General features: G+C 37.1%; 2 protein-coding genes across 7 annotated transcripts in view; both read left to right on the top strand.

Moving 5' to 3' along the window:
* Positions 1–44: 44 nt before the first annotated feature.
* On the top strand, positions 45–27,649 carry utp25 (UTP25 small subunit processor component). 2 transcript variants are annotated; one of them, XR_006252352.1, is made up of 15 exons: positions 45–215; positions 318–357; positions 610–769; positions 847–1,098; positions 1,272–1,360; positions 2,618–2,813; positions 3,023–3,216; positions 3,286–3,502; positions 3,759–3,961; positions 4,142–4,324; positions 4,440–4,549; positions 4,844–5,089; positions 5,511–5,773; positions 22,334–22,381; positions 27,563–27,649. XR_006252352.1 is itself a non-coding variant. In XM_043255455.1 (13 exons), exons 1-13 carry the CDS (start codon positions 115–117, stop codon positions 5,767–5,769), a joined length of 2,250 nt encoding a protein of 749 aa, XP_043111390.1. In that variant the 5' UTR covers positions 46–114; the 3' UTR covers positions 5,770–6,929. The 2 variants fall into 2 exon arrangements, 1 of the variants encoding a protein (XP_043111390.1); XM_043255455.1 differs by lacking the exons at positions 22,334–22,381; positions 27,563–27,649 and having other exon boundaries at positions 46–215; positions 5,511–6,929.
* Positions 10,935–27,831, top strand: part of syt14a (synaptotagmin XIVa) — a 32,547-nt gene continuing 15,650 nt past the window's right edge. For 3 of the 5 annotated variants that reach the window (XM_043255458.1, XM_043255457.1, XM_043255456.1), the window contains exon 1: positions 27,591–27,715. Coding sequence is in view for 2 of the 5 variants with exons in the window: in XM_043255460.1 (XP_043111395.1) it covers positions 11,596–11,608; positions 22,334–22,381; positions 27,563–27,715 (214 nt within the window). In the remaining 3 variants the exon portion in view is untranslated. Of the gene's footprint in view, positions 11,609–22,333; positions 22,382–27,562; positions 27,716–27,831 lie in introns of those variants that run through there. The other 2 variants (XM_043255460.1, XM_043255459.1) reach the window with 1 other exon arrangement.

Below are 27,831 nucleotides of genomic sequence, written 5' to 3'. Positions count from 1 at the left end.
GCCTTGTAGCGTTACTACGTTGCTCCAAACCGACAGGTGGCGCTAGTGTGATAGCGCTCTTAACTACCCGTGAGGAAAACGCGTCCGCGAGTTACACACGTGTAGCATAGAAACATGGGCAAAAGAAGGCGAGGAAACCAAGAGATTGCAAGTTTAACTAAGAAACAGAAGAAACATTTAAAAGAATTTGGAGAACAACACCCTTTTCACGATGAGTAAGTTTAGCGATGTGTGTTTTTTTTAGAACAAAAACAGTATAGGATAGCATGCATTGGGAGCTTGAAGTAGCAAGTATTAATATGCTTTCGTTTTTTTAGCGTTGTTGGCAAACCGGAGAAGACTCAGATTTTGCGTTTGGTAAGTAATTATAGGTTAATATTCTTTCTTTAGCCATGACTTCCCTTTTTTAGAAGAAATTGGTGCAGCCTTCTTCTTATTTAATGCATGTACAGCACGATTAATATTACACCCAAGCAGGGTGTAAACTGTTTTTGAGTAGATTTGAGAGAAGCTGTCCTGTCTGATTTAATTTTAATAGTTTGCTGCTTATATTGAAGTTTGGTTCTCCGTGTTGTGTTTCACTATAAACGTGTTTCTGCACCTGAACAGCCTGACAGTCCACAACGCCCTGAACCTGACAGCGAGGAAGACCATGATGAAGAGCAGCAGTCTGCTTATCAGAAACTGCTGTCCACCATGATCCAAGGTGCTGATGACAACAGTGAAGATGAAGAAAGTGATGATGAGGATGACGGAGAGGAAATTCAAGGCAAGACTATTTTGCAGACTGTTTTCTGTTTTGTTAATATCAGTTGCAGTGCTGAGGTCTATTTTTTTCTCATTTAGGAGAAAGTGAAGAGGAAGAAGACGACGATGACGACGAGGAGGAAGGTGATGTTGCCGAGGATGATTTAGAAGAAAAGGTGGGCGAAACGCCTTATAATTCGCAAAATAAAGAGCAGCCTGAAAAGACAAATGAAGATATAGAAGAAAACGAAGAGGGAGAGTTTACGGATAAGAAGAATGAAGCTGCGTTCTGTCTGGAGACCAACCTGCCTGTGGAAGGAGAGCAAAACATGGGAGAGCAGGAGGAGGAAGGTAAGACATTGCCATGATATATCTTTCCATCTCTGACAGCTAAAAAGCCAATTTACATTTGCTTGCAATTTATTGATTTAAATGTAATACTCCAGCTTGCCACGATTGATTTCCTTGAAGCACAGTGGAATCCTATGCACAGGTTTTCAAACCTGACTCTCTGGTTGTTGTAGACATGTTTGTGAAGCACCAGGAGGCTGAACTCAGTGAAGAGGAAGTGGGACAAATCTTACAAGGATCAAAGAACAAGACTCTGATTAAGGTATGTAAGTTGTAAGATAAATTTTTTTGTAAGAAGTCTCTCATACCCACCAAGTCTATGTTTATTTTATTGAAAATACAGTAGAAACAGTAATATTGTGAACCAGAATATGATTTAAAACCATAATCGTCATTTAAAGCTGCAGTCCATACATTTTTTTTTTTTTGTTAAAAATGATCCAAAATTGGTATTTGAGCAAGTACGCAATCAGCCAGTAGTTCAAATCTATCGCCTTACTTTAGCCTGGTTCACAACGGTTAGCTTGTAATAATGTTTTCTAATTTGTGTGGTACTGGAAGGTTTTTAAGGGGAAATTCGAGGCTGGCACTGCTTCATTCTGTAAACATAAAGTAGTTGTCCCGGCAAGTACAGGCTGTGGCCTCATTCAGCGCATCATTTAATTATGGCCTACTCTCACAACAGCTGGAATAATTAAATGTCAAAAAATTATTTTTGGAAATAAAAAATAATTCCGGAATGTAATCCAGAAAGGTTTATATGAAACACATGTGAATGAAATTTAATTATATTCCATTTGTATTTGTATTTAAAAAACAACAACCATAGTTTGCTTTTTGGTTAAAAGAATTTCTTAATATGAAATTTGAATGATTTGACAATTAGATATTAGACTGTACAGAAATTTAAGTCTATATGCTAATACAGACTATACTCATAGTCACGCAATACTGATGTTGTTAACATTTAATAATTTGAGAATGAAATACAACAATAATACTACTACTACTAATAATAATAATAATAGTTTGCATGGTTTGATGTGATATGAGCTAATTGATTCTTCGATTTAATTAACATTGGTAGCACAAATTTTTGTAATACTCATATATGCATGGGATATAATTCTTCACGGAACAGCAATACCAAGTTTCCAAACATAGATGGTAACAAGAGGCACAATTTAGGGACTGCAGTTTTAATAACCTGCAATTTAATTTATTAAATAACTAGAAATTTTATTAATATAGTGATAACATGCTGATTTCTTGACAAAGAGATTTTTTTTATTAACTATGTTTTTGTGCTTTGTAAAAACAAAAATGTTTTTTTTTTTTTTTATTCTTTGATTAATAGAATGTTCAAAACAACAGCATTAATAGAAATATAATTTATTTTGTGACATTGTTAATTTCTGCCACTTTTAATAAATGCATTCCATCTTTTATTAAATAAGTCTTTCTAAATAAATAAATGATAGTAATAATACACTATTTCACTCTCTTTCTTACTCTCCAGTGGCCAAAGCTGGGCACTCTGCAGTGCACGCGTCCACTGGAACGTTTCCCAGCATTGGGGCAGCTCTCTTCTGCCCCTCTTCCGACCTTTCACAAAACACTGGAGGCAAACTGGACCTTGTTAAACCAGCCCTTTGCACATGGAGGTGCTGTGACAGATGCCACTGACCTACAGAAGGAATTGCTCGGGCTCATGGGTATGTCAGCAACACCAAAATAGTTTTTAAAACACGTTTAATAAGCCAGGTTTCTTTCAGCTAGTCTTTTGAATCAAATCAACTCACAATAAGTCAGAATAACGTAAATGAACCTTGCTTATTTAATACACTTGTTACACATACTAAAGTAGGCTTTGCTGTTCCTTGTTTTCAGTGTATCCTTACCTCCCATTTTTTTGTTTTTGCAGGTACATACAGGGATGTGCATTTTGCGAACAGCTCCCTCTTGAAGGAGGCCAAGGAAGCGCGGAGTGCGTACTGTCTCCATGTGCTAAACCATGTGTTAAAGGCAAACACTCGCGTTATTGGAAATAATGCCAAGATGAAGGAAACTAAAGATATAAACGAGGAGTTTCGGGATCAGGGCATTACTAGACCAAAGGTACAGATTCATACCACAGTTTTTTTTGTTAGCAAACCACATTACTATAATGAATTCTCCCTGTTTTAGGTTTTGATTCTGGTGCCTTTCAGAGACGGAGCGCTGCAAGTGGTCCAGACCTTCATAACACTTTTAGAGCCTAAAGGGAAAATAATGGACGTCAGTAACAAGAAGAAGTTTAAGGACGAGTATGGAGATGGGTCGGGAGAAAGACCGCCTAAACTTCACAGACCTGATGACTACCATGCTGTCTTTTCTGGGAATGTAGATGACCATTTCAGAATAGGTACCATGAAGTTTTCCCTTAACTGAAAACTATAATACGTGATGCACATTAATGTTTGAATGTTAAAGCACTCTCTGCATGTTGGGTTAAAATTAATTAAGACAATAATAATGGATTGTTTCAAGCCCATTAGTTCTTCTAGTGACAGAGAAATATAACCTGACCCCATAGTATCACTATATATATATATATATATATATATATATATATATATCTCTAATATATCTTTTTTTTTGTTTGTTTCTCGATGGGATAGGTGTATCTATCATGAAACGCAGTATGCGTCTCTATTCTCCTTTTTACTCTTCTGACATCATCATTGCGTCTCCGCTGGGACTGCGCACGGTTCTGGGTGCCGACGGGGAAAAAAAAAGAGACTTTGACTTCTTGTCTTCCATCGAACTTCTGGTTGTGGACCAGGCGGATGTGTTCCTCATGCAGAACTGGGAACACTTGCTGGTGGGTTTCAGTTGTCCGTGGGTTCATTTACAACGCTTTAGTGTCCGTGTATATTTAGATTTTACATTTAATAGCACTATAATTTGATAACCGTTTTTTCTGTATGGTAAGTATGGTGTTTTTTTGGCCCTTCTCGCTTCATAAATATGTATAAATGGCAGTTTTTCTTTGTGTTTACAGCATGTGTTGAAGCATTTGAATTTGCAGCCGCTGGATTCTCATGGTGTAAATTTCTCCCGAGTGCGCATGTGGAACCTGAACAACTGGGCAGCGCATTATAGACAGACGCTGGTGTTCAGTGCCATACAAGAGCCTCAGATCACCAACATCCTTACCAAGCACTGCCACAACTACAGGGGCCAAGTAAGCAATTTGTATTTTGAGGGGGGATCATCTGATTGGATCTGTTCTTAGGGGTGTGTTTTATGGTCAAATTTTAGTTTAAATATACAGATACTGTTGTTCTCCTTTCTCTCAGGTGTGCAGTAAAGTCATTCCAAAGGTGGGCTCAATCTGTCAGGTGCTCGTTCAGGTGCCGCATGTATTCCAGATGTTCCAGTCTGACAGCTTTATGGACCAGGATGCCAGGTACAGATGCCTGTTGATTTTCATTCTGAACAGTAGAGGGCAGCGTAAAGTCTGCACAGAGCAGCCTCTGATTTCATGGTTATAATATTTTCTCTCATTTAGGTAACAGTAATTTAGTTATGTTGTACAGAAAGTGCACAAGCAATTGCGACATGCTACCATTGGTTGTGGATTGAAACCCGTGTATATACGAGTTCATACTTTTTTGAAAGAATCATATACAGATGACTGCACACAGCCTACATATAACGTTTAAGAGTTGTTTGCAAATATTGAAACTATGTTATCCTTTAGGTTCCAGTTCTTTGTGGACAAGATCCTGCCCCAGTACAGAGACTCTATCATGTCCCACACTTTCATTTATGTGCCATCGTATTTTGACTTTGTTCGTCTGCGAAACTACCTGAAGAAGGAAGATATCAGTTTTGCTAGTGTGAGCGAGTACTCTCTGAGATCGGAGGTGTCCCGAGCTCGACATTTCTTCCAGAAAGGAGAAAAACAGTTTATGCTATTCTCTGAGAGATTCCATTTCTACAAGAGGTGTGTGTTTAGTGTATGTATTATTATTTGCATACTTTATATCATTTTTGAGTGAACTGTTCCTTTAATCTGATCAGAAGTAACAGTAAAAAATGTATAATGTTGGCAAAAAGGCCATTAATGACTGGATTAATGACTGTTATAAATTGTGTTATAAATTCTTTTAGAAAAGGATTAATTGCTTCTAAAATTGAAGCTTTGCCATCACACGATCAAATAAAAATTTTCAGTATATTAAAACTGAAAATAGATATTATTATAAAGTGTTTAAAATATCTGATCAAATATGTACAGCCTTGATGAGCAGAAAAGATTTATTCAAAAGCTTACTGATTCCAAAATGTTTCCAAAACAGTACTATGGAACTGTTTTTATTTGAAGTAAAAAACTTTTACGTGTTATTAATTGTCTTTTCTCATAGATACACAATCAAGGGGATCCATAACCTGATATTCTACGGGTTGCCCACATACTCTCACTTCTACAGTGAAGTGTGTAACATGCTTCAGGCCGGCGTCAGAGAGGATGGTGGTTCTGTCAGCTTCACCTGCACGGCCCTGTACTCCCGATATGACATGCACCGCCTGGCTGCCATCACCGGGGCTGAGCGGGCCGCTCAGATGCTGCAGTCCAAAAAAACAGTGCACCTTTTCATCACAGGGGAGGAGAAAAACACATGAACGGGTACTACATTTTCAACCTGTCACACAAAGTATTTTCCTTCAATTAAAATCCAGTCATTTGCTTGAATGTGATCTTGTTCTAATGTCCTTTTGTTTTCTTTTTTAAATATAAAGTCTTCTTTTACTGTAGTCACAGCCCAGATCTTTTCCAGTGTGTGTTTTTTTTCTACTTTTAAAAGGGTCCAACAATAAGAGAAATTCTGACCAGGTGAAATGTCACCTGTCCTGTCAGAAAAGTCTTATATTGTCACTGTGGCTTACATTGATCATGCACGTGTAAACCTTTAGGTAATTAAATCTTGCAAATTGCATTGAACGGCTAAATCTAATATGCACTCTTCAAGAGATCTTAGGATTAAATCCTCCTTTAATGTCGAGGCTAAATTATGGGAAAAGTCATCATTAAAACGATTAAAACCGTTATATACCAAATATCAGAAAAATATGCACGGAGTTGCAGTTAAGCTCATTTCGAAAGTGAATAAGATGAATTTGATTTTAGTAATTTCATAATCCCTGCTTTTTATTGTGGCTTGTTAAATGACACGAGCAAGAGTTCACCTCTAATGATCATCCTGGAAACGACTGTAATTCATCTAATTACCTCCCAATGTGACGGATCTGTATGAATTGGAACATTTGACATTTTGGTTTTTAAGTCACATTATTTCTCAGACTCCCCAGTGATCAGATGCGCTCTTGTATTTTTCTTTTTTTTTTTGCACTGTTTTTCTGTCAGTTGGAAAATGGAGCAGCTGTTTCACACACACACACACACACTCTCTCTCTCTATTTCACAGATGTGCGCCCTCTGTCTCTGTAGCTGGCACACATGTACACTCACATGTAATAAATAATGAAAGAAATGAGTGTCAGTTGTTTGGTTAGGGCCAGCATCTGACTATATCAAACAAAACCATTGATCCATCCAACAAATCTCCTCCCAGTTTTTCCCCTGAACACACAATCCTGCTGTGCTGCCTTTTGATTTTTTTTTTTTTTTTTTTTCTCCCAAAACCCTGCTGACCTCTGAACACTCATACATTGATGCTGCAAAACATTTTTTCTGCTGAGCTTGCATATCAGTATCTGTATCGTTATAGTGCTCCAAATCTAAGGAATTTTATCTAAAATAAACTCTCATATGTATTGTTGGATGGATTTGAGCAAGTGCTCTGTGCGGCTGTTTCATTGAGCAGCATGTTATGAAATATTAAAGAGTAGAGCTGGTGTTTTTGGTCCTTTAGCTGAGGCAGTGTATTGCATACGTGCAAAAGACGGTAATGTTTGCGAGTGTGACTTGTGCGTGTCTAAGCACCATAGCATTTTCTTCTGTAGTGCTGGTTTTTTGGGCTCGTTCAATGATGTTTCAGCATTTTAAAATATAATATAAAAAATCTAAAACATTTAGTGCACAAGATCTTCATCTAATCACATTAACATTTCATCTACGCAGTTTCAGTGACATTTTTTTGTTTTAATGTTGAGTGAATGTTTTTCATCAGTAATTTCAATCAGGCTTATTTGTGTGGGAAGGAATAGATGACCTGTGAAAACAGACAGACCTGATGAGTGAAGGTGACCTTTCAATTACACACACATTTGTTCTCTGTGTGTGAAGCACTCCATCGCTCTTTTTCTCCTGTGTGTCCAGCCTCTCGTGTTTATTGGAGTGTGGGTAGTCTGTTGCCTTGGAAACCCCTCTGTGCTCCCTTCATGACTCTAGTGTGTGTGTGTGTGTGTGTGTGTGTGTGTGTGTTGGGAGAGAGTGAGAGCTCTGAACTGTGTTTTGGAGCTCTGCCCATCAGGTGGTAGCAGGTATCAGGAGCATAGTTTCTTTTCACCTGTGCTTGCTTTGGGGCCTTTAATCACATGTTCGACAGTATTATGCAACAGTTTTTAATTGCCAAACAGCATTTGAAGAACTCTGATGTAACTGCAACGACATCAGATTTTTTTTCTTAATTTTTTGTCAATACAAATTAAAATGGGTATTGAAAAAAAGTAATTTCTAAGTACTATAATGGTATCTAAATGGGATTGTAATAAAACAGATTTTCAGTCCGTATATTAGTTGTGGGTATTTCTAAGTGACACTTTTTTCAGGTTTCACTGATATTCCAGTTGGTGGCAAAAGACTGTCTTGAAGGGAATGAATAATTGTTTTTTCATTAAAGCTTACTATTACTATGTAATCCATACTATTGCTTCTTTTATTATTACTGTGTCCAACTATTCTAAATTCTGGAAGAAATAATGCTGTTTATCTAGAAAAATACACAAATAATTCTACCTTAACAATTTTGGTTGGTGGAGCAAAATAGACAAAGTATAAGTAGCTCTATATTAACTTCTTGTTAATGAAACTGTTATTAAATAATTTTGGTCTGAATATATGCTTGTCATTGTCTGACAATTTTGTGTTAGCAGGTAAAAGAAAGTTCCAACTAGTCCAGCTTCCAATCATTATAAATAATGTACTATTTTGAGGTGTCTTGATGGTATTTAAGATCAGGTGGTGTTTACAGCTCTTGGGTAAATTGATAGTCACTAAATGTTTGTCTGTCTGTTAGAAAGCCTTCCAAACTGAAGCTGTCTGGCTGGGGAGAAACTGACAGTTCTGTCTTCTGATAGGTTACCGTTTTCCCAGAAGAACGCAAGCAGCTTGTCTCACAGACAGAAAAAGACAGGCACATCCCTTGCTGGATTACAAGTAGGTTCTGTGCCCAAAAAAAGCAGAGATTAGATTGTTCTTACACTCAAAATGCGCTTGGAAGGTTGTGAACATCCATGCAAGTTTATTTTAAGATAGGATGATTCACCTCATCTCTGTAAAAGGGAACACCAAAGGGTTGTATTGATTTGTCTGAGAACAGATCAATCTTCCTCTTCATCTCTTCCTGAAACTGAAAGGGTTAATGGATGTCTGAGTGTTTCTATGACAACACAGATGAGACTGATGAGCACAACCGTTTGGAATAGGCTCTCAATTCAGAATCCAAAAATAACCGCACACAACACAAGCCTAAAGAGATGGCAAGGAAGAGGAGGTCAATTATTGATAGAGAAAATTCTGCCCAGACATCCAAACCAACCCAGTCAGATAACCTCTGCACACAAACTACAACTCGGATGCAAGTTTCATACTAAAATAGACCGTGATGGTTGTCTGCATACAGCTTGGCATTTACTTAATGCACAAGGAAGACAGATGCATTAAAAGTTGTGTACAATTTTAAATAATTACCTTGCCTTGAACAAACACTGCCTGATTTGCTAAATTTGCCCTTATACATTTGTTTTTATTTAAAAATAAATGCATATTATTTATTTTTGTGAAGAAAGGTGAGGTTGGCCAAGGACCTCTAGTTGGGACTCAAATCTGTGTTATATGTCATGCAAAATACAATAACTAAATAAACAGCCCTTCATATCGGATCTCTATTTTAAAGATTATAAAAGATTATAAAACCTAAATATAAAAATAGCAACAGTGATCATAATGCCATGAAATGTAGCAAAGTTCAATTTGGATCATTTTGAGAAAAAAAATTCAACTAACTGTATTTTAGGGTTAAGGGTGATTAATATGTATTGAGTTTTTACTTTTTCTGTTTGTTCGAGCATTTGTTAAAAATCTTGGCAAGATGTTACAGAGTCTAACGTGCTTGTTTCCAATGATTTTGTGTGTTGGGATCATTGTCCTTTTTGTAGTTAGCTGGTGGAGCGTGTCCACACATTTGCACCAGCAATTATTAACAATCAAATAGAGAGAGATGCAAGCAGGCAAAACTCTTCATTTCAATTTACACCCAGAGAGGAAGAGGGATCGGAATTATTTAGTCATTTTTAATTGTCAGTGGCGGTTCTATGATGTTACGGCTCTGGGAATTGGGGTAGAAGGCCTCATACATATCATTAAACCGCAACGCTGAAAATATTTTTGTTTCTATTTTAGGCAGGTATTGAATGTGAAATGAAAAGAAAAGGCTGATGAGGTCTGTTGAGCAGATACAAAGAGAATGGCAAATAATAGAATGGGTTGAGAGAGAGACTGATGGGAGACTGTTATTTCTAGCATGATGGCACGTGCTTGTGTTTTTAACCAGAACAATGGGCGCATGGCAACAGCGGGTAACCATGGTGACTTAAGGTATCCGGACGAGATTATGATAACATTGCCAATACTGTCAGGTTCACATCTGATGAAGTCCTCATTGGTACACTGCGTTTTTTCCTTTGACACTCTGAAAAGACAAATCTGATTTCCCAAATGTGTTTCTCTCGCTTTCCCTTTCATCGTTTCTCCTGTAAGTGCTCTGAATGGCTTCCGGTGCTTACAGAAATCTAATGACATCCCAGTTGACAGGAAACGCACAAGCACTTCTCTCAGAACAGTGTAAAAAGCAAAGACACGGATCCCAGTTTACAACGAATGATGCAATTGTCAGTGTAGAGCACTGTCTCATGAATTAGACATGGTTCTGAGCATGTAATCGTATTAAAATGAAAAAGCAAAATATACATTTAGCCTGATGATATCTCTGAAATACGTACACTGACACACAGAGGCTGTTTTGAAAGCATGGGAAGCTGTGTATTTAATTGCTTTTGAATGCAGATGCTTTCTAAAGGTCACTATCATTAGGCAGAATGCCTGCTGTTTGGTTATGAATTTTTTAAAAGCCCTTGAGAGCTGGTAGAAGTTTAGGATCTGAACGATCACTTCTAGCAATTCATATTTGATATTTGCTTGAAGCTGAATGAGTCCTAAAATCTTAACTGAACGAGGTGATTATATGGAATTACATTATCCCTCAGTACATGGATGCCTAAAATTAACAAGTAAAATAATGTTTTAATTAGTCATATAATCATTTTATAGTCGGTTTGATATTTCTGATGTTTGCTGTAGTACAAATTGAAGAAATGACTGAAAGTGCTGCTATGTGCCTGCTATGTAAAAAGTCTGTGAAGGTGATACGGCAGTAAATGTAGAGGAACTGTTGGAAGTTGGAAATGAAGAGGAATTGTTATAGCTAGTATGGACTCAAACTTGTATTACCTTGAAGCAATGGTTTGCAGTTAAAATGTCTTGATGGATTTCATAACGTTGCCTATTGCAAACAACTTTTTTTTTACTTCACTAGACATAATGGTCTGGATTCATGTGAATTTCTTGTGGATTATTTTGATGTTTGGACTCTCATTCTGACTGAATTCACTGAAGAGGATCCACAGGTCAAGTAATGTTACATTTCTCTGTATCTGTTCTAATGATGAAAAACAAACTCTTGGAAGGCCTGAGGGTGAGTACATTTCCAGCACATTTCATTATTGGGTGAGCTATTTATTTAAATTGAACAAACCAACTAAACTCTAATTAACAAGCAGAACTGTAAAGAAAATTTGCAAACAGAGCTTTAAGGGTATATGCTTTTTTTCCTAAATCTCTTGTGCCGTGCTTTGCATAATATGCCACATTGTATTAATTTATATAACGAAAGCGCTGTCATGCTTTGACATACACGATTGGTCGAAATAATTCACTTACGTGGCTTGTTAATTTGCCGGGGGAAAAAGGCGTTTCGTTTTGATTTTCAACCGCTGTCTTGTAAATCATCCCGCCCTTACGCGTTATCGTTTTGAAAACGGTTAATCAGGATCCTGCTAAGAGGCGCGGCAGAAAACCCAGCGTAGACTTTTCTATGATTCCAGAATGTACCATCTGAGTCTCGTCCCCCTCTCCTCCCCCGCGCACTGGAGCGGTCGAGCCCACCCCGTCTTAAGCGCGCGCCGTGGTTCAGTCCAGACCAGAACATCATGGCGATAGATGGTAAGTAGGCCAATACCGCTCTCCTGCTCTCTCAAACTCACTCCTCTTTCCGAAGCCCCTCGCTTAGCTGTGCGTGAAGTGGTTAAATGTGACTATTTCCCCGCGGGTTGCGGGACGGAGTGTTTCTGTGTTAAAGAGACGTTGGTGGTAAAGTTTGTGTGTTGAAGTGATTGTGGTGCTGAAAGAACAGCTCCTGCACTACAGACTCAATCAGCTGGCGTCTCCGTTACTTTCGCTCACTATTTGATGGTTTCTTCCACTACAGCGGGAGAGAACCGGCGCTGTCAGCAGGTGCCGGTCGCTTCATTGAGGAAATCCGGTGCTTTCACTTCTCTATTTGGGAGTGTGCCGCCGTCTGTGGTGTAACGCGGGGATAGTATAGAAACCTAGGTTCGTTTAAAGCTAGCGTTGAATGTCTGTGCATTATTTTGAGACACTCATACAGGTTGCGTGAGGATTTTGCATTTAACTGAGATTTTCTTAAGGATTACGTTGCTCTGATCTTTGCTCTTAATCACTGGTGTCGCAAAGACGTTATTTGTTTGTTTCGTTGCAATGTTTGCAATATGTTTCTGAACTGGTTGTTTTAGAATGTATGCAGTTTATATTGTACGTAGGTGGTGTGTTTATCAGTTGGCTCAAGCTGATCAGTATGTTATTTTGTATGTAAAAGATTAGGATTGTTTAAAAGGCTTCTTTTTTTATTGACCATGACTGCAAGCCAGTACCAACACACCCACACACACAGCCTCCACATGAGAAGAGAGTTCTTACTGAATGTGCCGTGTTTTCAGTTCATCCGAAATGTGCTGATTGAGAGAGCTTAGTGATATTTTAAACTGCTTAAAAAATTTGCATTTAAAATTGTAATTTTAAACCGCATGCACATTAACTTGCCTTCGGGAAGGAATGAAGACAAAGTGTAATTTAAGAAAGAAAATCTGTTTTTTTTTATAAGTTTTCATAGAATGAAATCAAATTCAAATTCAAATTTTAATTGTCACATACACATACATACATGGTAACACATGCAGTTGTTCTTTACAACCGTCCAGCATCAAAATAGAAAACAGAAATTAGAATTTAAATATATATAATTATAAAATATAAAAATGAAAAAAGAAGTGTGCAAAGTATAAAAATTTGTAAAGTTGGAATATAAAATATAAAGTGTAAAAATGTAAAGTCATTAGCTCAACACATTTACTATCAATATAAAATCACTATCAAACTTTCGCTGAAAACACTAGATACTAATTTGTTTTTTTTTAATCATTATCACACAGAAATTACTTTACAGTTTTTACTTTCTCTCTTTGCTTTTTTTTTTTTACTTTTGTTGTTGTACATCTGAGAGCATATACAGCTTGTATATACAGTGCTCATTTTGATAATCTATCATCTATAATAATCTATAATCTATATCGTTTTCCCTAAAAGAAAACATTTTTGATTTAAAAAAAAAAATTCTGAAATTCACAAGTGACATCAACTGCACTATTATTTTGTCTTTATTGTCTGAGGTCAAATGCATAGTTTCGTCTCTTCACCTCACTGATATTAATGCTTGTAATAAATAATAAATAATCCCCCAAGCTACCTACACTGCAGAATCCAGTGTTTATTCCTTTTGCCAGAAATCTGTAAAATTCTAAATCTCTGCGCTGTGCCTTGTATAATATTCCACCATGTATTAATTTATATAACGAAAGCATTGTCATGCTTTGACAGATTCGATTGGTTGAAATAATTCACTTAGGTGGCTTGTTAATTTGCAGGAAAAAAAAGGGTACGTTTTGGTTTTCAACCACAGTCTCATAAATCATCCCACCTTTAAGCATTATTATTTGAAAACAGTTAATCGGGATCCTGCTAAGAGGCGCAGCAGAAACCCAGCGTAGACTCTGTAAAACTGTGATGGGGAAAAGGGAAAAGTCTAGTTTTACGAAGGCGGTTTGTAGTCTACTCAGATTCTGTGTAAATCTTAATATTTAATAGAAGTGCAGATGTGTCATGTAGAGATCCCAGAAAAGCTGTGACGCTTACGATAGGCGCTGGTTATTTTGCATTGCACCGCTGGTCAGTTACCAGTATCGACATATTGACATCCAAACAGACCGATTCTGCCTCGGGACAATCAGATACTTTATCTCCTATCCTCTCCCCTCTCAGCTGTTGGCACAGTGAGTCCACATCAAATATTTACAGCGCTTCACTGCTGTTCTGCAGAGAATAAAACCCAAAATCATGTTGGCATAACAAAAGAGCTGCACATCAAGCAGGACGTGGATTGCTGATAAGGAAGAATAGGATGAAAAAAGAGGCCGTCGAGTGCTTGTTTAACTGTTATCACTTCAGTCAAGTGTGTTGCCACCGAAAGAGCTCCAGCTTTTGTTCTTTTCTGTTTGATTCCCGTGAACCTCTTGCATGAAAAACTCAACATTTTTTTACTCTTCGTGTGGCAAACATCTGGTGTTCAGGTGTACGTGGCTGTGAGGTTATATTTGCTGAATAAGTCTTTTGTGAGTTGTTTGCTTTTACTTTTGTAGATAAAGGCGGCAAGGAAGAGAACCTGCTGGTCAGCGTGATGGATTTTAAAAACATGCATTCATTTCACACGTCACTTCCAGCCTTTTTTTTTCGCACGAAGGACGGATTTGGTGATTACAGGGAAGTTATTCAGCCATAGCTAAAAGAAGGGACTTTATTATCAGCACTGATGGGTGAATTTCAAACTCTGGTGAATGTCTAAGAGACGACCTTTAAAGCATTGAATGCAATGATTAAAGTGCAACGGGTTGTTTCAAACATGCTTGTAATGTATAGATAAAACTGTTCAGCAGTGAAAAGTCTCATCAGTCATTTGACTCGCCATTAGTCCTTCTACCTGTAAAGGAGAAAATTAGCTTGTCAAAATCTGACAGAGCTGTTTACAAGTGATGTTATTTCAGAGTTCTGGAGGCAACATACCCTCGGCTCCTTAATCTCCATTGCTAATCACATTAAATAGCTGCCATTTCCTGTTAACATCAGAGTGACTGCATCAACACAACACTCTTACATATATTAATAATCATATGTTTTTAGATTTTCTCTTTCTCTTCTAATTTTGCCGTTTCACCTGTTTCTGAAGGTTCTTGTCAAAATCTACATGATGCACTGGTTGGTCGAACTCTTCTTTAAGATTTAGAAACTAGCATAGGATCAATAAAGATGTAGTGGGAAATATTCTGCTGTTTTCTGTTTTGCTTCTTTGACATTTTGATAATAACAGCCTTTGCGTTCCATGTTTAAAAATAGTCATATATTTGGTTTGTTTTATTATTTTACAGCAAAATTGTCTTCTGTGGAAGATGTGAATTGATTGGATGGGTCGGATTTAGACATTAGTCTCTTCTCTTTGTCTTATTTTTTATAATGTACTGTAAAAATGTGTATTTTTTGTAAAATTATATTTTAAAATGTGATTTTAATCTTCTGATGACGGCAGCCATTACTCCAGTATTTGTTATTACACACCATCAGAAACCGTTCTGATATACTGATTTGGTGTTTGTGAAGCATTTCTTTTTATTCCTCTAATTATTATTCTTAATATACATTATTAGCAGGATTTGATTTGCCAATTACCAAAGGTACACTTTTTTTATAGATGTTTCATTCATAATGAACATAATGAACTCCAGTTTTGAGGGGGCATTTGAATGGGAATGATGCAGAATAAATGTTTCATTCCAGGCTGTATATCTTTTTCTCTTTCATTCTGTGTTTCTCTCCTGATGACTTGATTTCACTTCTTGGGCAACCGCGGTTTATCCCAAAGATAATATCATGCATTGGATTTCTGAAATATCAGATTAGCATTTTTCATATCACAGCAAATGTTTCACTTTTTGCCACATTGTTTGATTAAAACAAAAAGAAATGCAAATAGAAACACTGCTAAGACTTGCCTGTTCTTCGCCTCTAGACCAACATTTACATACAAACCCACACACTGATCTTAGTCAGTCTTTAGGGGCATCTTGTGCATGAAATCAGCTGTGGCGCAGTTCTCAAGAGTCTGACTTCTGCAGAGTCTGTTTTCATGACTCAGATCAGCGCAGACGGATCATGAACCCGATCCAATGCAAAGGCTGAGTGTAGGGAGTAAAGTAGATGAAGTCCCAGCAGAGTCCAGTCACCAAAACATACCCACAGAGCCCCATTCCCTGTCCCAAAGGCAGCGGAGGACTCCAGAGGGAGGAGGTGCAGGGCCGTAATTGCTGTGTATCGTCGGTCTACCTGGGCACTTGTGAAGAAGAAAGCAAACAAGACATTCAAATTATCTTATTTCTCTCTACTGCTGGTTCTTTTCAGATTAGCCGAATTAATTCCTTTCACAGATTACAAGATTAAACTGCATCTAATCGATAAATGATCCATGAAAACAAATGAAATTTAATCGGTGTTATTATACGAGCTGACGTCTGATTTAAAACTCTCCACAGGACTGTAATCTGCCTGGAGGAGTTTGTGGAGAGGAGGCGTATGTCAGCAATCAGAATCTTCTGTCTAATTGGTTTGGGATTTCAGATCTGGTGCAGATTTTAAGACTTGTTTGCAAATGCCCATTAGCTTTTATGTGCCTTGTCTTAAATTGCTTCTCTGTCTCTCCCTAGAGAATGAGAAGGAGAGAGAGTGTGTGTGAGTAAGAAAAAAAGGGAGAGAAATGTAGACTGTAGTGAATAGGATCTCCCTTAGAGGGCCAAACTGTTAATTGCGGTGTTGTGTGTCAGACTGGTAATGTGTGTGCAGGAGAGAGAGAAAGAATTAGACTCTCTGGGGCAAAGTTGTCTTTTCTCTGTCTGGCTATCAGTCTGGGTCACAGTTAGTCAAGACAGCTACATGTAACCCATGCTGGAACTCCCAACTCAACTCTACAGAACTAAAAGAGAAAGATTGTGCAAAGAAACATGCTTTTGATATCCAGTCCAGCATTGCTTTTATACAGTGCAATGAAAATATTTCCAAACAAGCTACAGCAGGAATAATCATTGCATTTCGCTGAACCTCACACAGTATTGGCGTTCCTGAATCAATCAGTATATTACGAATGCATAGTTGATTGAATGATTCATTGAATGATTCAATGGGACGCTTGCTTTGTTCTTCCTGTTTTGTTTGAATTAGTGAGTTAATAACACATTTATAAAGTCAGTGACAGTATGCTTGTTTTGTTCTCAAATAAATCAGTTTTTTTTTTAAACCAACTGATTGCTGAGTTACAGATGATGTTCTCATAAAGACACAAAACAGACAAGCAGAGTGATATTACCGGTGGAAAGTCCAGCACTCCAAATCACCTTGGATAAAAGCATCAGCTAAATTAGTACATTTCTCAGCTGATGGCAACGAGTCATTTTTCTCTTTACGATCACATTTTGCTTGAGAGGAAATTAAAATTCTAACCGTGTTTGACAAAAGCACAGATGACCCATATTAGCTTAGGGCATATCTTTATTTGAAAGCTGTGATCACTTTGGAGAGTGTGGTCTGGAAGGGTGCTAATTGTCCCTATGAATCAGGCTCTAATGTTTCTTTAATGGAGTTGGCAGAAGTTTAAACTGTTGGCTAATGGAGTTGGTTCATATTAAATTACGCTGCCCAACCGTCAGCCCTTGCTGTTTTAATGTTCGCACATTTAGTTATTTTTCCAAGTTTTGAGAGATTTTAAGATGATTAATAGCATGTATTTTACCTAAAATGGAACTTTAATTGCATTTAAAACAATTTCTATGAATGATTTTCTCTTTTTTTTTTCTTAAAACAATTGATAATATACATCTGTGAAATGGTCTGTAAAGCCTAAAAATACTGCTAGACTTGTTCTCATCACAGCATCTTGTTCCCAGAATTAATAGTCTTTCACCTTTACTAACACACTCTGGTGGTTGTGATTTTATCTATTCAACTGGTATATATGGCAACACATTTTCATTTTTGTTTTAGCATTGCAGAATTCTAGTCCGAATTCATAATATGAAATATACAGGTCACCCTCACCCTTTTTGTGGAAGTGAAATAAATTCTTATATGTTAAAAATATTTACTAAATGTAATGTAAATTTGGGGGAAACATTATCGCCATTTTTTTTTGTTTTTGGGGGGGGCACCCATATATTGTATTTACTCATCTTTAACCGCACAATGCGTACAAACGAGCCTCAGCCTGACTAAAGAAACAATCTACAACCACATTTAAAATACTCAAATGAGCTTCAGTAGTCATTCAGCAAACCCAGCATGGGATATTGGAAAATCACAGGTTTTTTCTGTTCCTCGGTGACATTTTCATTACATCCCCTCTGTTGAGCTGCTTCTGTGTGCTGTTGTTTTTGAAGCCAAAGCGGATTTGTGTGTAAATCTGTCAGTCTGTGAGGATAAGATGATGTTTTTTTGTTTAGTTTTTTTTTTATAGAGAGTGAGTGATGGTGAAAATAGCACACACAAAATCTGGAGCTGTTAAGCCCAGGCAGGAAGGATCTAGATATAGATAGATGTAGATGAAGTCGTAGGCAAAGGATATATTTGAATCTCTACCTTTGTCATGAATTGGTTTCGGAGGTTAATGTCAGTATTTATAGTTCTCACAGTTACTGTATTTAACTCTCCTACCGAGCTAACAAATTGCACCAATCTTTGGAAACCTTTGAAATTTTGAAATGAGAATACTGAAAAAGTAAATAGTTATTTTGCACGAAAAAAACTTTGTTCTGTTTGCTATCAATTTTGGCATATCATAATATCTAAAATTTTATTACAAAATGAATTTTCTGAAAACAAGCTGTGTACATTAATGCAGGTCCTTTTGTTTATCTGAATGTATTGCTGTACTGTGATCCTTTTGGTGGATACATCATGCTTTGCAAAGTTTGACATGACTTTTCTTCAGATCCAAGGGCGCTTCTTTACCCCTCTCTCTCTTTTATTTTTTCCCACATTCTAGGGTTTGAAAACTAAATGGAGGGAAATACCTGTATAAAACTGGGACGGGCCTCTATAAATACAAAACAGTTCTGTCTGAGAAGGGGAGATGGATGAAAGAGAGAGAGAGAGGATAAAAGTACTTGGGGTTTGGCCCTGCAACCTCACCTTGGCTTAGTTTACTTACTTTATTTACAGACTTGGCATCAGTCAAACAGTTTCCCTCAGGACTGAATCAGAACTGACCTCCAGAGAAGAATCCTTGGAGAAGAACCACAGGCGTCAGAGATTCTCACTAAATGGCCCACTTTGCAGTTAATTCTGAATGTGATACACCCAATTATATTGGGGAAAATATACCCTGTGGTCTGAGCTTTTGGTCAGAATATCCATTGAAACGTAATAAATCAGTGTTCAGATATCTCATGTGCATTAGACGGCCCCTAAACAATGGGCTGAAACTCAACTGCAGATGCAGGGATTGAAACATAAACTCTTGCTAGGATTTCTCAAATTATGTGAGTTCATCTTCAGTTCAACAAGATGGAAGTTATTGCATATTCAGCGTAGCTGTTAGATCTTAATGTGATTTTAATCTACTTTAATGTACACCGTGGGTCTGAAAGCACGCTGGCTGTGTGACAAAAGACCGTGTCAGAAAGCTCTCTTTCTCTGCAGGCTAGTGCTGTGTGAAAGCCACAGTTGTCAGAATTATTTTCATCATTTTAATGTACACCTTTTTGGTTCTTTTATTTGTAGTATTATCTTTTTAAGCATTCAGCTGTTGGTCATTTTGTACACAGCGGTGTGATCAATAATTACAAGCGTTTAGGGGGTTACAATAGACCCAAAGCACCCTGTGGGAATGTAGAAAATTAAACTGGCAGTGTTCACTTTTTAAAAACGTACTGTAGGTGACGCGGATCATCTCTGATCTGTCTTTATATAACTGTATGTGAGCTTCCAGTGAGCAGTAATCGAGATGCTACCTAATTACAGCACTGTTATAATAGCAGTGATCAAGCTTCATTGCCATGGAAAGATCCACATTGTGAAATTTAGGCTTAGATGTAATTCTACCATGATTAGACTCCACATCACAGATGTCTGGGGTTTCGATCGGGTTACAGGTTGACAGCACACATTAAGAATGCATAAACTGGCATCCTTGGCTGCTTCCATCTCTCTCCTCCAGAATGACCTTTACTCACCTTCTCACAAACAACCTCTGCAGGTCAGCCTGACATTACAACCCCCCACAGGCTAAAGGCCAGAGTATTTGATTCACGCCTACTCTCAGTCAGCCAGAATCAAAGTCTCTCTTTTCGGTGCTAATCAGATTTAATGCACAGATAACAAGATATTACTCAGTTGTGGTATTGTAAAGCTGTCTTGAAACCGTATCTAATGTGAAAGTGCAATATTTAAGGTGAATGGGTTGTTTTTTTTTTATAACTAAACTAAACCCTTTCAGCGAATGTGGTTTAAAATACAAGCAGACAAAAGCAAAATAACCTCTTTGCAGTTGAACACTGAGTTGAATAAAGCTCTCGCAGTGCAGAGATGCTCATTCAGGGCTGCAAGGCTTCTCAGAATGAAGTGCCATACAATTTATTGTTCATTTGTTAATTTGGGAAGCTCTTGAATTAAAATGAAGTCAAACGCGTCAATTTTTATCTAGGAAGGTTTAAGAAATGATTAAAGGTCAGTGTCATCCAGCGATCACAGTAATTTTATTTAACATTGTAATGTTATTGTTTAAATATTAACACTTTTACACACACTGAGGTTGCATTTATTCGATCAAAAATACAGAAAGTCGTAATATTATAAAATATTGTGACAACTGAAATTTAAAATGCCTGATTGCTATTTTAGTTTTAAAAAAGTAGTATATTTTTTGGCAAAGCTGCAATAATTCACCGTCTTACTATATCATATTTTAATCATCATTTGTGTTCGAACGTTATTAATATTAATTCATCACACAGATACAGTCCATAAGTTTTACCGCTTAGGCACAGCTCCATGGTTAAACTATGCCTGTGGGTATCACTTCACTCAGTCCCAGGTTTGAATACAAGCGCTGCCGAATAAAATCTTCTGCAGACCATTGTGGGTTAGTCTTACGCTGTACATAATGGAAACTCTTTTTTGCTGCTTTCTAATGCATGAGTGTGGGTTTCAGCTTTAAAGGCATTTCTGACCTGAACTGTCCCAGCAAACACCCGAGCACAGCTGAAAAGTGTAAAGTGAGCCATTCTGCTGAGGTGATGTCTGAGTTTTAACTGCACAGAGTTCAGATTAACACAACAGTGATCTCTGTTTGAATTCATTACCTTTGAGAGGTTATTTAGCAGGGCATATTACAAGTAGGTTATGCTCGCTGAAGTGGGGGCACAGCACAAGATCAGCTGAGAAGGTTGAACGTATTTTAAATATTGTTAGTCCTTCTGGGTTGATTACTGAATTGTAGTCTGTTATCTTTTAATTGGTTAATTACCAATTAAAACTGTATAGTAACATAATTTAGATTACTCATTAATGCATTCCAATACTGCTCGGATTACTTCATCTAAATAGTTTTTAATCTAATTAAACATTAATAGGAACAGCTATGGCTTTGTGATAAATTGAATAACTAGTTAAATCCTAAAAATGTTAAACACTTAAATACTAAAAATGGAAATACCTCATAGCTGCACAATTAATCAATTTTGTGCCACAATTCTTGAATCATTAGAAGTGGCAAAAGTCCACTTATGTTATTCTGCGTGCTTAAGATGTGTGTTTTTTATTGTTATTTGTAAAAGTTAACTTAAGGATGTTTCCATTGTTTTAATTGTAGTTTTAGTGTAACATTATAATATATAACAACAGTTGCTGGAGGGTTTTTTTTTTTCAGCTTATGTGTTCTTGTGAAAATATAGCATGCAGTTGCTTCAAACAATGGTATGAACATTATTCAGTTTAAATTGTGATAACTGTAATTAATAACCACAATTACAATTTTAAGGAAATAATCAACAACTGTGATTCTTGCCACAATTGTGCAGCCCTACCTGCCATTGAAACCATTTACCAATATCAGAGAACTGAATCATGTGAATGTGTTTGATTGACAACATATTTGTGAATCACTGCATCTATAAATGATTAATACTTTGTGGCCATTATGTGAATACTAGATTTCTAGTATGTAATTCATAAAAAAGGTAACTACAATTTAATTCTGAGCATTTTAAAATGTAATATAGTACTCTAATTCCTAGCACTTAATATTTGGAATCATATTACTGTATGTAATCCAGGTTTCATGAAATCAAGTACTACCTAAGTTTTATTAAATGTTAAGTTTTGTTAAAATAGTGAAGTTCTCATGCCTTAAGGACTTAATTGCAATTTTTAAAAAAATACAGGAATGTTTTCTTTCTTTGTAACTACATTGAAAAAGCAATGTATTATTTTGCTTGTTTTGTTGTACTTTTTGCACTTTTTGCTTGAATTTAGTTTTAAATTAAAGCACTGATTCAAAGTATCAAAGACCAGACGGGATTTTTCTCTTGTCAAATCTCACACCGTTTCTTTGAAATTTATTTCATGGTTTTCTAGCGTACGGTGTTTTGTCGATGTGAAAAAGTCTGGAAGTGTCGTGTGCATCAGTTGTAAGTGTCCGTCTGTTTCTATGTTTGTGTCTCCGTTAAATGTTTTGTTGCATGTGTGTATTGTTTGTCATGAAATGTCGCTTTGTTTCTGCAGGTGGAGAGCGGAATTGTGGAGTACATGAGCTTATCTGCATCAGAAAAGGTAAGCGGCCAGTTAAACATAAAATGGCTGCCACCTGTCCTGTGCTGCTGCTTTTTGTTTTTGCTTTCTATACTGACAGAGTCGGTGTGGATGTTGATCTTTTGATGTTTGATGTCCTTGTCGGTCTGTGGTCTCCTAAATGTATTTGTAACTGTTGATGTGTCGGTATTTGACCTTCTGTGCGCGTTGCTTGTTGTATCTTTTATATTTCAGGATTTCCCGTCAGCCTTTTTGTTATCTTAAGTGCGTATGTTGTCGAACCTAACTTTTTGTCCATGCACTTTCATTGTTGTGGTTTGATTTATTCTTTAATTAGCCTTGTGAAAATGAAAAATGTGTGTATAAAAAAACAAGACGATGCGCACGAGAAATATTTTTATTGTGCACAAGAGAGAAACTACATGTACTGAAGGCTTTCGGTGGATGAGACGTTAGGCATGTTGTTGGATAGTGCCGCTGTTTCTGAGTTCCTCGGGGGTTTGTCCAGCTGTCTTGTTTGTTATCGGCTGGCTGGCTTGTTTAGTGAGAGCTCAGTCTCGGCAGGTTTAACATCATTAGCGAGGATCTGTGGTCCCAGTGTAATAAAGTCTCATGGTCCAGGTGGACCGGATGAGCGCTGGATGTCTGCAGAGCTGAACCCATCAGTGCTGATGACCCTATTTAGACGTGCCTAAATGACACACAGTGCCACATCTGTGTTGGCTGTGAATCTTTAGATACTTTTTCTAATTAAAATAATTGTTTCGTATCACAGCTCTCCAAGAAAACTTTCAGATGACAAGTTATTCACCACCTGTATGTGTTTGTAGACTCCTCATGCAACATCTGTCCGCTGTCAGTCAAAGTCATAGGTGTTTGTCGGCAGGACGTTCCTGCTGTGGCTAATGCTAATAATTGTAACTGAGAAGGGCGTTATAGACAGACTTTCTACAGATAAGCTACTAGCTTCAGTGTATTTGTGGTGAGCATATTTTCCAGGAACAAACTGCTTTTCCAACCAGTAGCAGTATGTCCAACACAGTCTCACAACATATTTTTTTATGAGGTGGCTAATTCGTGCAAACTCACCTGTTCAGTTTTGTATAATTTGTCTAAAACCCCAGTGATGGTTAGGTTTAGTGGTGGGGTTTGGTGTATGGTCATTCGTACAAATTCGTACAAATTGGCAATTGTAAAATACACACGATTTAGCAAAAATCCCATGACTTGTACAAGTGAGATTGTACAAATATTTAGAAATCCTTATTTTATGTTTTGCAATGATTTATGTTTTTTTTTTTTTTTTTTTTTTTTTATGATTTTACAAAATTAGATATATTACATTGTAATGCACATAATTATATCTTGCCTTCATTTCTAGGGCTGCCCTTGACCTTGGTGACAGCAGTGATGCTCCTGTATGCGGGCATAATCTGAGAATTTTTGTTTTCCATTTGAATTGGTTCATTTGAAAGTAGACATTTTACTCTCTACGATCAATCAATCGGACTGTGTGACTTTTTTCTGACTAATGATTTTACTTTTTTTTTTTTTTCCAAAAGTGTATTAAATTACCTTTAGCTACTGCAGTTAGCAGCAGTTTATTAGTAGCTTAGCGTGAAGTGCACATGGAAAAGGACAGAGGCAGAAATATGACAGCTTTGCATGATGAGAATGACAGAAAGTAAAAAGAGAGAAGAAAAAGAGGAACAGCTCTGCAGAAATTACACACTAGTGCTGTTTTATAATGAAAACACTTTAAGTTTAAGCAGACTAATGTCAACTCCTGCTGGCCCATTGCTTGATGATATTTTAATGTCCTTCCAAAGAAGAGCTGTTTATGAGGCCTATAAAATTTGGTAATGGAGGTGCTGCCTGCTTCCTCTCTATTCAAGTATGACTAGACATTATGTGTGTTTGCTGTATCATTTAGCAGACATATATTGTTGTTTCAGATTACACTGCAATATATCCCTCTGTGAGTGTAAAGGGCAGTCTTGTCTATATGTGTGTGTGTGTGTGTGTGTGTGTGTGTGTGTGTGTGTGTGAGGGTGTTATGACTGAGGGCGTGTGCGTGGGCCTCTGAGAGCACTTATTGTCTGTTGTTATGTGGGAGTTTACAACAGTGCAATGTTTTTTGTGAGTGTTTTTGTGTCTGTAGTATTTTGTAATTTAGAGGTGGCTAAGCATCCTGACATGCTTTTACCCGTTTCCATGACAACAGAACCAGCCAACGGTATCTAAGGAGAATTTCTAACTATAATAGCATGATAATAATTTACCATAAAAAGACACACAAAGATGGTAATTTGAATTGCTATACACAAACAATCTCTGACATGTCACTTTAAATAAGAAGTGTAAGTATGCATTGTTTAGAACAGGTTTGTTTATGGTAGATGTGGTCACTCTGGTTTTGTGTTTAGAGTGTTGTAAAGGTAAGATGTAGCGTAGTTTGTGTTTCTCTCCTCCTTGGCCTGCTTTCTTTGATTTGAATGGCTCAGCAGTGTCTTAACTCCAGATGCACCTGTTCTGTCCAGCTGTACTGTTCTCTGGCCCAGATTCTGTCCTGGCTCAGGTGATGTTCTGTCTGATGACCTGGATTTACATCAGAAATGCAGTTCTGCATTGTGCAACAGGTGTGCAGACTCCTAGCATGGACTTAAGGGTTTTTCTCTGTTTCACACATCAGAAGCTACAAGGATAACTTACAAGACTGTACAAGGGTACTGTATTATATTGTAGATAGATTTATATAGTCACAATAAAACAAATGTAAAAATATGTAAATGTTTTTATGTATAATAAAAACTAATTGAGCAAGAATGCATTAAATTAAGTTTAAGCATTCAATTTATGCTAAATCAGCATATTAGAATGATTTCTGAAGGATCATGTGACACTGAAGAATAAAAATCTAACCAACTCCACATTTTTTGCATGGTACTGTACATATTCTTTACATTTATTTACCGTTTGTTCAGAATTGCATCACAATTCTTCCGAAGTCTAAACTGACTTGCTTTTTTTTTTTTAGAATGACATGTTTTTTTTTTTTTTTTTCAACGGTTCCTTTAAAACTGTACAGGTTTGAAAAGCCTGCTCTAAGTGTACCTTATTTGAGCACTGAGCAATACTTAAGTCTGTCTGCATCTCTTGTCACCTCCTCTCTGGAAGAGTGTAGAGACTGACAGGAAGAACTCTGAGTACAGTGGATTATTTTGTCCTGTTACTGATGTCTGTGACTCAGGCCTCTTTGACTAAATTGGCATCTGACGGCAGAACTTCCAAAGGACTTGTGACTAATGGATTTTTTTTTTCTCCATTTGCAAGATTGTTAAATGCACCTTGCAGTGATTTAAGTATGTTTCAAATTGAACATGAAAGAACAGAAACCGCAAATAATTCTAAATGACAGAACGGAAAGATGAAACGAAGGGGAAGAGGAGGCAAGTGGGTTATGAGGGAAATGTTTTCATTGCATTGATCAGGAAACACACAGGCTGTAAATCAATTAGCATGACTAAAAATAGCAGATGGAGAGGAACTGTTTTATAAGTGTTTGTTTGACCAGAATCACCTCAAACACTGTTAACTCTCTCATTGCCTACATTCAGGAACAGGCTTAGAAATGAATCAAGCATATAGCAGTTAGTTTATGAGTCTTGTGTTTGTTATAAACCTGTGAGTCATACACCAGTGCTACAGTATGTAATAATTTATTCTGTTGTTATTGTTCTCTTACGCTGTTGATGTCTTACAGCAGTTTGTAATTGTTTAGATGCAGTAGGGATGTTATCATCTTTGTTGTTATGAAGCTCTGTGGCAAACATCAAGGAAAATTTGATAAAAAATTTCCCTCAGCCTACGACATTACCGTCACGTAAACACAAATGTGTTGTGCACATATGACTGGGCTAAGCAAAAACACACCAGGTTCATTATACTTAACAGGTATTCTTTTCAAAGTTTGCCGTCCTCAAGAATTTAGCTAGCCTAATTACTTTTAGTAATGTCTGTCTCTTCATTTAGCCACTGTCTGTCCTGTGTTGTGACGTCCTGTCGCGTGCTAAAAACAGCAGCAGCTAGCTAGATTATGCAGTTAACTGGCTAAACAGGTTCAGTGACAGCAGGAACTCTGTTGCCATGGTTAAGAGCTGCTGTTATGTAACAAAGATCATTCCATGGAACATTCTTTTATTATGTTTTTGTCACACTCTGGAATGGAACATTATGGATTCTGTCCATTCCGGAAAAGTAGTGACCCTGGCATAATGACTTTTGACCTCATCTTACCCTTATTTGGCCTTTCGAAATTAATTCTTATCGTCAGTAAATGTGCATTATGATTTATTGGTCTTAATCATTACGCATTTGTAGCTCAGTAATTTTTAACCAGCACCGTAGATATAACAGATTTTATTTTGAATTCCAAAAGAGAAAAAAAGCAGAAAAGTGATGTTTTAGATATAATGATATAGATGGTTGTAATAGACTGATTTAATGGGATTTAAAATAGAAGGATTTCTCTTTTTAATATTTAACTCTGTTCCTGTCAGACCCTGCGGGACAGAGAGGCTGATGGGACAGAATCACATTGCGTAATTTTTGTGAATAATTCACACTTACTCTTGCAGAATGGATGTGAGTGTGTGTGTGTGTGTGTGTGTGTGTGTGTGTGTCTTTAGACTCAAGTTCACACGCACAGAAAACTGTGATTCAGTTGATGGTAGAAATCATCGCTGCTAAGTTTATTTCTTCCCAGCTGTCTGGAAATGGGTCATTTCTCTGTCATCCTTATATATGTGGGCACATAGAGCAGAACTAGCAGATAGTCTTGCAAATGCAACCTATCATCTCTGTGGTTTTTGATGAGCGAATGAAGGTGATAAGGTTAAACCCTTTGCACCCACTGTGCAACATTTCATCTTGCTCTGTTTCTGCATGGCCAGTCGCTTTCTTTCAGTAATTTCCAGACAAATGCCTTTCTCTTTATTTTTAAGTGCTGCTCAGACTGATCTGTGATTGATCCACTGGTCCATGGATCAAACAGGAATCTGGTTCAAAAAAAAGACAAAGTACTGAGTAATACTAATATGTTCTCACTGTCAACATTTGAATTTCCAGTACTGGACATTCAAGGTGTGTTAGAAGTAATGGAAATTCTTCTACCTGTCTCATTCCATCTCTTTCTCTCCACAGTGTCTCCTGAGGCTCTGGGGTTCCTGTCTGGCATTGGTGTGTTCATCTTTCTTGTGATTGTACTCTTCCTTTACCTCAATAACAAACTATCCCTTGAGAGTGCCAACCAACTATCCAGCCTTGACCAGTACAGAAAGAGCACAGAGGCAGCAGGTTTGTCACAGTTTTTGTGTTTGTGTTTAATATACGGTATAGTGACCCTTGTTTTTGGATTTGTTTTAATCATACATAATGAATTATATACACTAATCTTCAAATATTTAAGGACC

This window comes from Puntigrus tetrazona, chromosome 13 (genome assembly GCF_018831695.1).
Source record: "Puntigrus tetrazona isolate hp1 chromosome 13, ASM1883169v1, whole genome shotgun sequence".
Classification (NCBI taxonomy): domain Eukaryota; kingdom Metazoa; phylum Chordata; class Actinopteri; order Cypriniformes; family Cyprinidae; genus Puntigrus; species Puntigrus tetrazona.
Note: the sequence above shows the minus strand (reverse complement) of the source record. Positions and strands in the feature narration are given on the sequence as shown.

Bases quoted from the DNA above. Each gene is read 5' to 3' on its own strand.
- utp25 (XM_043255455.1), top strand. From the start codon at position 115: ATGGGCAAAAGAAGGCGAGGAAACCAAGAGATTGCAAGTTTAACTAAG. The intron at 3,217-3,285 runs GTACAGATTCAT...TCCCTGTTTTAG, and splicing joins AGGGCATTACTAGACCAAAG to GTTTTGATTCTGGTGCCTTT. The intron at 4,550-4,843 runs GTACAGATGCCT...GTTATCCTTTAG, and splicing joins TTTATGGACCAGGATGCCAG to GTTCCAGTTCTTTGTGGACA.